The 14,020-nt window shown below is 40.2% G+C and overlaps 1 protein-coding gene across 1 annotated transcript in view; it reads left to right on the top strand.

The window, feature by feature from the left end:
- SMIM13 (small integral membrane protein 13) overlaps window positions 1-8,838 on the top strand; it is a 28,399-nt gene extending 19,561 nt beyond the window's left edge. Inside the window, exon 2 of the mRNA XM_019634920.1 lies at window positions 7,831-8,838. Coding sequence (XP_019490465.1) covers window positions 7,831-8,018 — 188 coding nt within the window. The 3' untranslated portion in view covers window positions 8,019-8,838. The remainder of the gene's footprint in view (window positions 1-7,830) is intronic.
- Window positions 8,839-14,020: the final 5,182 nt, after the last annotated feature.

Genomic DNA, 14,020 nt, shown 5'->3' with positions numbered 1-14,020 from the left:
GATCCCACATGAGGGCCAGTGATGCTGTGCCCTCTACAGCTAAGATGGTGAACAACAGCTCGACCTGGAGCTGGGCTGCCGTGAGTCACCTGCAATGGCGTGAGCTGCCATGAGCCACCGTGAGTGGCCATTCAATGGCTGGCAAGCAACTGCCTCCACCTGGGAAGAGCGCCATGATCACAATATCAACATGGGCCAGTGAAGCGACGTCCTCCACTACTAGATGGAAGAACAAAAAGGACAGCAACTTGTCTGTTCCCCTTCCCAGATTCCCCAATGCTGTTCCCCTCCCCCAATTTCCCAATAAAATCTTTAAAAAAACAACAACAACAAAAAAAGAAAAGGTCAGTTGAAATGGGGAGCTATGAAAACAACTATTCACCCTACAGTGTTTGACGTAAGGCCAAGGCTTATTATTTTATTATTATTATTATTATTATTATTATTATTATTATTATTTTACTGATTATAGATCCATTAGAGTTCAAGCTTATTTTCTTTGCAAAAATCAGACTTATAGTTCTGTGATTTCCTGTTTTGGTATCTTAAAGTTGGAACAAGAACAGAACTTGCAGAGCAAAGATTTTTACTGTATTTTTCCATCATTTATACTTGTCTCACTCATTCCTAGATGGACACGATATTTAGCATTTTGCCTTTATCAAAATTTCCCAAATCACTCAACTAAGGTTTCATAGAAACAGCAACCTGTTTTTACATGTATTTCATTGTAATATTTAATTCTGTAATTACAATACCTGAGGCAACTGCAGTAAGTAGATTTGGGAGCCATTTTGGTTGAACAGAGATTATTTGGTGAGGACGGAAACATGTGAGCATACCAGATAGTAATCCTCTATCTTTATTTCACAGAACAAATGGAAGCCTCAGCCTGGAATGGCCTCAGCGTTCTACAGAACCTGCCCTCCTGGTACATTAGAGGACAGACAGGATGCCCCCTGCTGTGTGTGTTAGCTCCTATTCTCCTACCTTTTCAGCAAATTAACATTGTCAGTTATTCTGTATATTCAGTCACTCTGTCAACTGGGTCATTCTCTTCAATATTTAAATATATTCATTAAACATATTCTATCTTGAAAGAAAGACCTCCTCCTACTCGTATTCCCTCAGCTGCCAGCCACTTTTCACGTCACACCAGACTCCTCTAAGTATGACCCCTGTTGCAAAATCTGAAGGACATTTTCCAGTGCCTCCCCTTCGCCTGACCTTGCAACAGCATTTGTCCTGGTTGCTTTATCCCTTTCTTGAAACATTCCTTTCCTTTGGATTTAATGATACTAACTTCTGGCTCTACTGGTTTTAATCCTGTCTGTCTGGCCACACCTTCATCTCATTTGCAGGCTTATCCTGCAATTAAATGTCACAGTTCCCCGGGGCTCTGTTCTAGCTGTCTTTTCCTTACTCTGTCTCCTCAGGCAAACAATCCTATTTGTGACTTCAACTACCCTCTTTTCACCAGTGGGGTCCCCCTCATTCTTATCTCTTAAAACAATGGTCTTCTCAGTGTCTCCTTTTGATTTTCTTAAACACTGGTCACACTCAACATCTGCAAAATCAAGTTTATAACAACCGCTTCTGAACCTGGTGTTCTTCCAGTGTCCCTGTATGGTTGCTAAAATCCCATGTTCAACACATTGCCTTGTCAGTTTTACTTCTGAAAAGCTCTTGAAGCCATCTTTTCTCCATGTTGTAATTACCATCTGTAGGCAATGTACATAGTGGTCATGAGGGTGGCCTCCGAATTAGACTTCAGTGTGCTGCTTTTTCATCGGTAAAATGGGTGTAATAATAGTACCTATCTCAGGGTTTTTGTAAGGATTGAATGAGTGAACACACACAGAGCACTTAGAGTAGTGCCCAGTGTATGGGCATTCCCTACCATTATACTAACTTGGAGTATTGCAGTAGTGGCTGTCTCAAGTCTGTTACAGTCCCTCTCCAGTCTTGTCATTGTCACCAGAATAATCTTTCTGAAACTCAAATATGACCCCATCATCTCTTTGCTAATGGTATCCCATTGCTATAGAAAAAGGTGAAAAATCCTTAACATGCTCAGTGACTTGCCACGAGATTGCGTTTACTAGTCTCTCCAGCTTCACTCGTACCACAGCCCTTCTCCCCTTCTAGCAATGTGCGCCATCCCCCAGTTACACAAATATGTGGTGCTCACCCTGCATGCCCCCATCACTGCTTCTTACCCCCCACCCCACTCGAACACCCGCTCCCTTCCCGTTAGCTCCTAGTCCAGCGGTTTTCAACCTGTGGGTCGCGACCCCTTTGGGGGTCGAACGACCCTTTCACAGGGGTCGCCTAAGACCACTGGAAAACAAAAAGATATTTACATTACGATTCATAACAGTGGCAAAATTACAGTTATAGAGTAGCAACGAAAATAATTTTATGGTTGGGGGTCACCACAACATGAGGAACTGTATTAAGGGGTCGCNTTATCAGAGTTGTTTGCAAATCTCTCACTCCGTGGCTGCCTTTTTGTTTTGTTGATGGTTTCTTTTGCTGTGTAGAAGCTTTTTAGTTTCATATGGTCCTACTCATTTTTTTTTTTTAACTTGCCTTGCCTTTGAGGTCAGATTCATAAAATCCTCTCTAAAACCAAGGTCCATAAGTTTAGTATCTATGTTTTTTTCTATGTATTATATTGTTTTAGGTCATATTTAGGTCTTTGATCCATTTTGAGTTAATTTTTGTGTATGGTGACAATACCAGAGCCCTGAAATAAATCCACATACGTGTATAAAGGGCAAATCATTTTCGACAAAGGAACCAAAAACATACAATGGAGAAAAGAAAGTGTCTTCAATAAATGGTGCTGGGAAAATTGGAAAGCCACATACTGGGGGCCCAGTTTTGTTTTTTTCTCCAACAGTGCTCAGCTGCTAAGAATGGATGGGAAAAAGTTGATTGTGTCAGGATCGGGCTTTGTAAGGTAGCAGTGTCTAAAGACAGGGTCATTAGAGATTGCTGGAGATTGGCTCTGGGATTTGGGCTCCATTGTAAGAGAAGTCAGATCATTAAGGCACTGATAAACTGGGTGAATGGGAAAGGGTAGAGATTAAAGATAAAGTGAGTGTAACATTTGTATCTAATGCATAGAAGGAAGTTTGGGGTGGAGACTAGGATTTTAGAGGGGAAGCAGTTCTGAGCAGTGACACTAAATACAGCCATAGAAAAGGGGAACCTGAGAACTTGGGCTTGATCTGTGACAAATTAACATGGTCGCTAATACATGATGGCTGGAGTTGGGATGGAGATGACCACGATCTGGGGAGCAGGACTTGGGAGACTAATCTCAGGGTCTGGGATATCAGGTGTGGCCCTTAAAAGGAGGAAGGAGTATCCTGAAAATGAAAGAGGAATGTTCTTGCGGATCTGTGAGCATGTTTTCTCTTTATCCTGCCCTCAGCTCTACAGGCCGGTGTGCGATTGTTATGTACAAATAAGCATTTCAGTTATAAAAGTGATGTTATTTATTGAGAACTTTGTTTGGGGGAGGAGAAAAAAGGGAAGGACCACAAAAGCTTCTCTAAGAATCTGAAAGGGAGAAGTAGGAGTTTTCTTGATGAGAAGCTGATTCCAGACAGAAGAAAGAGCCTGTGCAAAGTCAGAGTCACGGGAAGGCAACTTGTCTGGAGAACGGTAGATAGTTGGTTATTCCTGGAATAGAGCGTGATTATGGGGGACAGTGATGTGAGGCTGGAGAAGTAGGAAAGAGCTAGGCCACAAAAGACTTTGTCAGCAGTGCCCAGGGCTTCGAAGTGCCTGCCGTTAGTGATTGAGAGCACTGAAATATTTTAAATTAAGTGAGAGCATTGATTGACTTGTTTCACATACTGAGTGGCTCTCCTGCAGGCACCTGGGCTAGGTTTAGAAAGCTCGGGCGAACTGCAGGATCGATTTGGAGGCTCACTGGAAACAGAGTGTCTCACTGTAGTCCAAGCAAGAAAATGGAAAGCCAGTAGCAGGCTGGAGTGACGACCTTGGGGAGTTTGAAGACATGAAGAGTCAACAAGATTGGAGATTGGGTTGTGTAGGCCGGTGAAAGATAAGGATAGGTAAAGGATGATTTCAACATTTCAGTTTGAAACTGATAACACTGAGGGATGGATATAGAAGTAGGTGAGAGGCCAGCCACAGGTGGATGGAAGATGGAAGACAGTCTAGTTTCAAGCATGTGTATTCGATTTGGAGGTGCTTATAGGCCACTAGGTGGACAGAAATACGAAACAGCTGTAAAAATCCGAGGGATGGTTGAAAACAGACTTGATGATCATCAGTGTGAATGCAGGTGAAGCTGTAGGCAAAAATGGGACCTGCCAGAACTGGAATAAGAAGAGACAAAAGTGGCCCCTCAGGAGCATCAATATCATGTTTCCCCGAAAATAAGAGCGAGCCGGAGAAGAAGCCCTAGCATGATTCCTCCAGGATATGGAGGGGGCACACCGCTCACATGAGGGTTTTATGACCCGTTTCAGGGAGAAGGGTGCCTTTTCCACAAACTCCTTAGCTTAAAATATTCAGTATGCCAAAGTGCCATATTTTGGCACCTAAAATCATGCGAGGGCTTATTTTCCGGCTAGGTCTTATTTTGGGGAAAATAGGGTATGTAAGTGGCTGGGAAAAGAAAAAGAGGTCATTAAGGACATTGAGATGGACTTGCAGGAGAACCAGGAACATGCCTAGAAGAAAGTAACGTGCTAAAAGCAAAATGAAGGCAGAACGTGAAGGAAGAGCAAAGTGTTCAACTGATCTATACTGAAGAATGATGTTGCTCAGACCTGAGTTAAGACATGTGGCGACAGGAAACTTGCAGAAGTCCATGTAAAAGCTTATGTGAATCTGTGCAAGCTGGTGGCAGAGGGGCAAACTGAGTAGATACTGATGAGTCAATTTGACAGGGTTTGGCGATTGATCAGATATGGGAGGTTAAGGACAAGGTTGAATCATTGATAGACGGCTGATGAGGACATGGTTGGAACATGTTTGAGGAGAAGTCAAGATGCATGTAAGACCAGTGGAAATGGACATTCTGGATTTGAGGATATAGGTTAGGAAAAATGAATTCCTACCCAAGTGTTCTAACTTGGCAGTCAGCAATTTATTTAACCTCTTTCTTGGTGTGCTAAATGGGAATGATAATGCCTAGGATTATTGTAAGGAGTGAATTTTTAAACATACCTGTTAAATAACATTAATATATGGTAGGCAACCCATAACTTCATCTCCCTCTCTTCTTTTCTTATTCTCCTTTGTAACCACAGAAATCTTCTTAATGACAACTTGGTCCAGTAGTTGCTTAGCTCATTGAAAAGGTCAGTTGAGGGCCAGCCGAGTGGCACGTTGGTTAAAAGTTAGCTTGGGANAGTACATATTTCTATGGCCACTAAGAGAGGCAAGAGAAATACTTGTTAACACAGAATTATTTGTGTGGTACAGTGTTTACGTTCTTTTTCCTGTTTTGGAGCTTTTGTAGCTGAACTTACTAGAACTTCCTAAGGGCATTTTCAGTTTCTCAGTGGGAGATGGATTAGCTTGTGGTTAATTTTAAAGTTTACAACATTCTGAATATTAAGAATGCATACAAGTATTAGTTTGGTCAGAATACTCATTAACAATAATGTTGATCAAGTATGCCATCTTTTGAGGAGTAATTCTAAAATTGAGGACTGGTAGGTGGTTTTCATTTCCTTCCCAACCAACCATTCCCATATCTTTCTCTTTGCCTCTAAAAAACTCTTGTGAAAATTGCCAGTATCAAATGTATTGGTAGCATTGATCTGACTTAAATGCCAAAAAACACTAAATATTTTTGTAGCACTGGTAAATGAGGGTTGTTTTTTTTTTTAGTATTTACATCAAGTTAAAAACCACCCAGTGGATTTTGTAGTATTGTTTTCATGGTGGAAACATAAATACGTGATTAGGTGGGTAGCCAATTCACACGTGTGTTGACCCATTTCTTTAGATATTATTAGGTTTAAAAATAGCTTCAAACTATTTCGTTGAAAGTTGGGAATATATTAAGTAATGGTTTCACAAATATGGCATATTAAACCAAAATGTGTTGAAAGATGTGAAAGTAGTGCATATTTACTTTTCAGAGTAACATTCTTTGAAATTAAGTCAACTATGCAGTATTTTTTGAAGTCAGTTTTTCTGAAAAGTTATGTTTTAATGTAACATGTAACCAATGTAACTTTAGATTTTAACTGGTAAACTTTTATATTTGAAGTTGACTTTAAAAAGCCGTTGAGCAGTCCTCAAAGATTAGAGACTCTCAAGCAGTTAATGGAATAGTATTTTGTTATCTAGAATTAAAGCACCTTGTATTGTCTGCTTCAAAAGCATCTTATAGCTTTTAACTTAAAGAATAAAGAGTAACATTTTATCTTAATAAAAGTTACATTTTTCCTTTGTTAATATACATGTGCTGCCAGTTTTATGACCAATGTTTGGCATTACCTTCCAGGTCAGTTTTGTGCATAACCACTCACCAAATACTGCTGCTGTGGTTTCTTAAAGGAAACGTTCTATGCTGTGCTCTGATGCGTTGCCATCTTGCTGCTTAACAAATAAGTTTATAAGGAATTAGAATTGTGTGCGTTAATAGTACTTTCGTATACTAAGATGTAATAATAGAGATGAGGAATGTGTGTCAGTGATCATTCACTGTTTTTGTTTTAAAACTGGTCAATACTATATCTAAAGCTTCTGTGGTTTGTTGATATGATGTTTTAACTTTCACTTTAAACTGCACAGAATAAATTAAAATGAAGACAAGTTGTGTGTGTTTGTTTCATTGATAAAGTATAATAAATATGAAGGATACTTTGGACATGAAGTGTCCCATTTGAAAGCACCCATTTTTTCCCAGTGGTCCACCCTTCGTTTCATTCTTCAAGCTCCAAAAATCTCTAAGAATTAAGACAAGATAGCAGTAGTAGTACTCTGAATGCCGTGACAATAACTGACATAGAACCTGAAGGACATATTGCATTAGAGCTGAAGTACATTTACCATGTTTAGCCTTTTTATTTCTTAAACTTTATCCAGTATTGTTTTGATATTCTATACCATAGATTATGTCACATTTTTGTTAGTATTAACCACCAGGAAGACTGAGGAAACTGACCAAAGCCAAGAAAAAAGATTGAAGAATGCCTTTGAAAACCAGTTTGAGGTAGGAAACCATTAATTTCAGTGGNCTGGTGCTCTGGCTTTATTTTTTCATCACGTAATTAAAGAAAATTTATTATTTTCTGTGAAAATTTTATTTCTAGAAATTTAGTAATAGCTTGGTCCTGACAGAGAAGATTTCGCTGTAGTGCAGTTGATAGCTGCCACGTATGTGTTTTTCATTCTGATTGAAGAAAACTTGCTTTTAGTAAATACTAGCACTGAGGTATGAATACCCAAGTAAACAGCAAAGTGTATTTTTTCTACCCCAAAAAATGCTCTCAAAAATTTTATTTTAATATAATAAACACTTTTATTTAGGTATCAGCTCGTAATTTTAATGTAGATGGACCGAGCTTGACTTCTAAATTCTGTAAAGGCAGAAACTGTTTTTGCCATCCCTGTATAATCCCAGAGTTTATCCTTATGTCTTGTCCATAGTAAATGCTAGTAAGCATTTGCTATGTAAATATATATTTGTAGTCACACATATATTTATTTACATCATACATATTTTGTAATATTACCCCCCCCCACCCCAGTTAACTGGAATGTTACACAATGGTAACATTGTGTGTAATAATTTTTCTTAATGTTTTTGTCTCTCTCTCTCTTTAGGTTGGTATTTTGTGTGGCATCTTTTCTTATCGAAATTCAAGTTTCTGCGGGAACTGGTGGGAGACACAGGATCCCAGGAGGGAGATCCTGAGCCTTCAGGGTCTGAAACGGAAGAGGATGCTTCATTGTCTCCACACAGGATCAGATCTGCTCGCCAGCGGAGGGCGCCTGCGGATGAGGGCCATTGACCCCAGCTTCTGCTCTGTCAGTGAAGGATGAAAGGCAGCCAGAGCCCGTCTTTAATGACTTGGCTTTGCAATTTGCTCAAATATTGAAGAACATTTGTTTTAATTGGATGTTAAGTCCAATTAAAATAAAGATTTACACGTAAGCCATATGAAAATAAAGGGAATTAAAACCAAATCGGACCATTGCAAATTTCATCTTAAAAACAACCTTTTGCTTTACTTACTTTTACTTATCTACTTATTCCTTGACTCTTGGGCTTATTTTCTTGCACTTGTGTGAATCTGTTAAACATTACAGTCTTGAAAAATTGTATTTTCCTGGTTTTATAATGTACTTTTCACCCCACAACATTTTAACTTGTCTGAAATGGGGATGCATCTTAGGATTACTGCCATTCAGGCAGTAGTTGATGTAATTATCCCAGCCTGTGCATATATGAACTTACAGCTTGTCATAGCATCATCTGTGTATTGTCGGTATCAAATGTGTCAGATTTAATTGGCATTTAAAAATGTCTTCTAAAAGATTACACTATACTTCAGCACTGAAAGGAAAAGTTATTGTGTATGCAGAAAAGCATGGACACAGCAGCAGGGTGTACATTTGATGTTAGGCCAATATCTGTCGCTGGAGGAATGACTGCAATTCCATATTTTCTTGTCAAGCAACAACAAAATGTCTTACAGGACCTAAGAAGGGGAGATACCCACAAGAAGATGAAGCTGCACTACATTTTGTCACTGAGACATGTGTCAAAGGATTGCCTGTCACACGCCAAGTGATGCAGTTGAAGGGGGGAGAAATTGCCAAAACCCTTGGAATAGATGAAACGCAGTTCAAAGCAATGAGAGGCTGTTGTCACCGATTTATGCATCAAGCAGGACTGTCATTAAGGTGTCAAACGCTGTGCTGTCAAAGCTTCCTGCTAACCTCAACCAGAAGACAGTGGTAGAGCACTCCTCCAGGAAGTGCTGCGTCACCAGTACGCTTGGTGACACCACAGGTGCTGTTGGGCAGAAGCGCGCAGATATCTATGATTGGGATTTAAGTGACTCAGAAGAGTTGGACTCAGAATATGAAGCTATAGTTATAACTTAACCAGTTTATTTCCTACACTTTATGCACAAGATTGATGTGGTAAAAATCTGTTTAAGTTCTATTTCGATAACTATAAAATAAACGTTATACATGTTACGAAAACATCGTGTCATAGTTTAATTACCTGTTTTCTCTTAGCCATACAAATGGTGCATCTTACAACTGATGTTTTCTTAGACGAAATCAAAAATAGTTTGTGAATTTATTTTTTCTGGGATAGCAATTATTTATTGGGAAACTTAATTCTGACTCTTATGATGTCAAAATAGTTATCCTCTGTGAGATACATTTTTTGGTAGCCTATTCAAGACTTTAGAGTAGTTAATTTAGGAATCTCAGAACTATCTTCTACTTCAGGAAGAGTATGATCGGTTACTCCCTTGTGTGGGACGACTTCATGCTCAAGGCACGTGCTGTGGAGAAAATACTTCTTCATGAACAGTAGTTCAGTGACAAGATCTCAGAGAAAATGGATTTTGAGGGAAAACCGTGGGTGCAAATGTTCACTTCTCACTGTAAAATGACTCTTGCCAGGTTCTTTCCCATGTTTGTCTTCACTGAACTTTGGACTGAGTGATTAGTGAAGAGAGACAGGGATTAAAGAACCTTCCTGTTTAAGTGTCACTTGCCTTGTGTAAGAGTGAATTGCAAAGCCAACTTATTCCTCCAAGTTCGTGTTTTTAACCTTTGTTTCTAAAGAACTAGTCATCCCAGAATGTCACCTCTATTTTACGATGGTGTGCAATTATGTTTGGTACCTCATACTTGATGCTGATAGTTTTGCTTGCTTATTAATAGTTCACTAGCTCTGCTCCAAGTGGTATTCCTGACGAACACCTCTGCTGTCATCGCAGCCCTTTGTTTATGCTAAAAGGGAATTTACAGAGCATGACTTTAGTTTTAAATATTTGATCCCCAGCAGCTGAGAGTGGGGCCTAATCTTTCTGTCTTCATTTCCTTATTGGATGCAATTTTCTATTTTTATGTGATTATAGGGATTAAAAAGCAGTGACACAAGTTTCAAGCATTAATTTTAGTGNTGAAATGCAAACACAGTGTCAGGCCCCTTAGGCCCCTTAGATACCTTCTCAGGTTATCCTCACAGTAGCTTTCTGAATCCATCAGAACTGGGACTCCTGACTCCTCCAGTGTTCTCTTCACTAATTCACTTTGCCTTTTTTTACAAAGAATTTTAGGTGAAGACAGGGCTTGCTAATTTGGAATATCATTAAAACATCTCCTATTTTACAAGGTTGGGTGCTTTACCCAAACAAACAGTTGACCAAAATATATTTGTGGTGTGGTTCAGTTAGCACTCAGCATTCAAGCTTAATGGAAAGCAAAAACTTGAGAAATGGGTTAAATTTCTGAAGATAGTCTTTTAGTATGAAGGAGTTTATGTTAATCCTTTTTTGTTTTTCAGAGGTGGTAAGGAAAAAACAAAATAAAAAGACCCAGAAATTTCTTAAAGTTGGCCATACATCTTGCCCTGGTATAATGCAGGGTTAGAAAAGCTGTTTGGTTTTTTGTTTTCATAAAATGCTATTGAGTTGTCGGAAAAGTCATGATGCATGTTTGCGACAGATGGCACTAGTTTAATTTTGGAAGTACTAGGGTCATTTGTATCTATATTATTTCTATGTCATTTGATAGCTGACAGTTCTAGCTTCATTCTGAAAAAAAAAAGAGTGAGTTGGTTGAGTTTTGGAGATTTTACAAGAAGTTGAAGATGGAAGACCAAACTGTGCATTTTTGCCCTATTTTACTGTTTTACTTTCATAAAGGGAAGAACATGCATCAAGGTTGTGAAAAGTTGCAAAAAGTTTACGGTGACAGTGCTCTACAAGAACATCGGTGCCAANAATAATAAAATAAATAAATAAATAAAACAAGTCAGTTTCTCAGGGAAGCTTTTCTGAACCACCCCACCTCCACCCCTTTTCTTGGGAGTTCTTTTGTTACATAGGACAGTCATCTTTTCTGTCAGTAGTGTGATCCCAGACAAGAATCAAACATTTGTTGGTGGATTTATTTGATTAAATACCTTCACCCCCACTGTGTTGGATTAGTATTTCAATTATGGTAGAACTTACATCAAAATAACATCCTAGCAATAGCAAGTTGCATATGAGTATATTCAGTTTTTTAGTCAGAATCTGAGTCTAAAATCAGAGACCTAACTCTTGCCTTATGAGCATCTCCTAAAAATGGTTATTGTTTCCTTTAATCAACAAACACAGAAGTACATGTTAATGAAATACGTATTTTGCAAGCCCCTAACTCTTTCTTTGTACTCTGTGTCCATTACTCCATTCCTTCTGAAAAGGTTAAAAGATCTTGTCAGATCCTGTCAGAGCAGCAGCTCTTGACCACAAGATGGCGACAGATTTCAAGAGTTAGCAGCTGAGTTTGGTTTCTATTCCTGTCAGGACTGGGATCCTTTAAGAGTGTTGATGGGTTTGGTAATTATGTAGCGCCTTGTTTTGTGTCAGGCATTCTACCTAATCCTCTTTACCTAAAGCAGCTAGGGTGAGCATGTAAATCCTTGGTGAAACTGGAACACTTTGAGAGTGAAAAGGAGGGGCCGGATTTGTCATCACTGGGCCAGGATGACAGATGTAAACGGGCTGTTCTGGCCACACAGGGATGTTTCCCTCCATCTAAAGCTGAGGTGAGCAGATGACAATATTTGTAGTCCTTCTGATTCCTACTGATGAGAGCTTAGAGAACAAAGAGCACTCATAAATAGCATTTTAACTTTACCTCCCGGTGTATGATTCCGGAAACTGGACAGTTTCAGAAAATGAATGATGAAAGGATGGTGACGCCAAAGGTCCACATGTTTACCTGTGGGAGTCAGGAATCCTGACCTCTGGTGAGATGTCATTGAAATAATAAGGCTTTGTGTTGAATAAGAGCCTTCAATCTGCAAATTTTGTTTTTCATATATTGCCTCGCTCAAACCTCCCACCTTTGTGAGGTGTGAGGAAGGCAGGGAAAACGTTATCCTTACTTTACAGGTAAAGACATTGGTTCAGAGAGGTAAAGTTCTTGGCTGTGAACGTAAGCGCTAAACCCTGAGCTTCTGTCTTATTGCTTAGCGATGGGGATCACATTTCTTTTTTACTTAAAGCATCCAAATCACCTTGTATCATTCAGCACAAAGGAAAATTAGTACATGTTTGCATCCAAACACAAGATAAAGTCCTAACATGAGCATACATGTCAGGATACACTAATTAGGAAAGTCATTGTGTTTATTTTCTGTTGCTTCCTCCTCACTCCCCTCACAGAGCAGCTGGCCCTGTGTCCTGTAGTGCTGGCATTTCTCTCACTTTAAGGGGGACTCAACAGGTTTGGGCTCACTGGGTTTCTAAACATGATTTTCCAACAGGGAGGAGGAGGACTTGCAAAAGGTAGGGAGGGAAGGGACAGTAGAGAAAGTGAGTCAGTGGCCTATGGGGAATGCAGTTGGATTCCCAAGGATTGAAAGCAGACACTTGCACCCTGCCCTCACCTAGCCCTGGGAGGTGGCAGGTCCCTGATCGGGGTGGCTTGCAGATGCAAGGGATCTGAACACTGAGCTCCAGCTTTGCAAACGGCAGCCAGGTTTTCTGTGACCACATGGGGTGCAGGGCATGATGCTGTAAGTGGATTTCAGCGCAGCTGAATGATAGGCATCTTCAAGGCAGCCCTGATGGACCGAGTAGCAAAGACTTTTGCTAAGTTTTCTGCCTTGTGTACGACCCTTCAGGCTCCTAGGGAGGGAGATGTGTTTGCCAGTAATGACTAATACTGAATGTCTCACCAACCCTGGTGAGCACACTCAGCATCATATGTAAGCCATGCACTGAGTGTTGTCAAGTCAATTCATACTCATTAGTGATTTCATGTAAAAACAAGCTCTTCGTGCTCCTCCCAGACCAAAGAAAGAAACACAGGAAGAAACCCAAAACCCTGGCCTTTCCTCCCTTCTTCTTCCCCACTCCATACCTGGGGTCCTTTAGAGCTGAGCTCTGTGATCTGCTGCTGCAAACCCCCATCACCTGGCCTGGTGACCTTCTCCGACCTTGAGTCACTTCTCAGGAGCCCCCTCTTCCTTGCAGCCTTCTCTGTACCCTGCACCCCTGTGGCCTGGTGCTGGTACCTCTAGTGGAGTACTTCCCATTTATCTGTCCTAAAATAGTGCTGTCTGCCAGCATGCAGAGGCACCCAGATTCTTGCTAAATGCAAGTTTTTGGGACCATCCCTTTTTTCAATCAACTGAATCAAAATCTCAGGGAGGTCAGAATAAATACCTGTATTTTTAACATGTTTTCTCTCAGGCAATTACTATCCTTTTTTTTTTACCCCCTGTACTGGGTTGAATAGTGTCTTTCCAACATTCATGTTCCCCTGGAACCTGTAAATGAGACCTTATTTGGAAATAGGGTGTTTGCAGATATAATTGCATTAGAATGAGATCAGACTGAATTATGTTGGGCCCTGATGCAGTGCCTGGTGTCCTTGTAAGAAGAGGGAAATTCAGACTCACAGAGACAGAGTCAACACTATGTGAAGGTAGAGGCAGGGACTGGAGCAAGGCATCTACAAGACGAAGAGTTCCGAGGATTGCTGGAACCACCAGAAGATGGGGAGAGACCTAGACCAGATTCTCCTCAGAGCCTCCGAAAGGGAATCAAGCTGCCAACACCTTGATCTTGGGCATCTAGCCTACAGAGCTGTGAGAAAATACATTTCTGTTGTTTTAAGCCTCTCAATTTGTGATACTGTTACTGTAGCCTTAAGAAACTAATGACACATCCCCCTTTCCTGCCTTCTATTGTCTTTTTTCTTTTAAAGATTTTGTTGGGGACTTAGGGGAGGAGAACAGCGTTGGGGAATCGGGGAAGGGGAACAGACA

This window comes from Hipposideros armiger, unplaced genomic scaffold (genome assembly GCF_001890085.2).
Source record: "Hipposideros armiger isolate ML-2016 unplaced genomic scaffold, ASM189008v1 scaffold_2229, whole genome shotgun sequence".
In the NCBI taxonomy this organism is placed as follows: Eukaryota; Metazoa; Chordata; class Mammalia; order Chiroptera; family Hipposideridae; genus Hipposideros; species Hipposideros armiger.
This window is presented reverse-complemented; position numbering and strand designations above follow the sequence as displayed.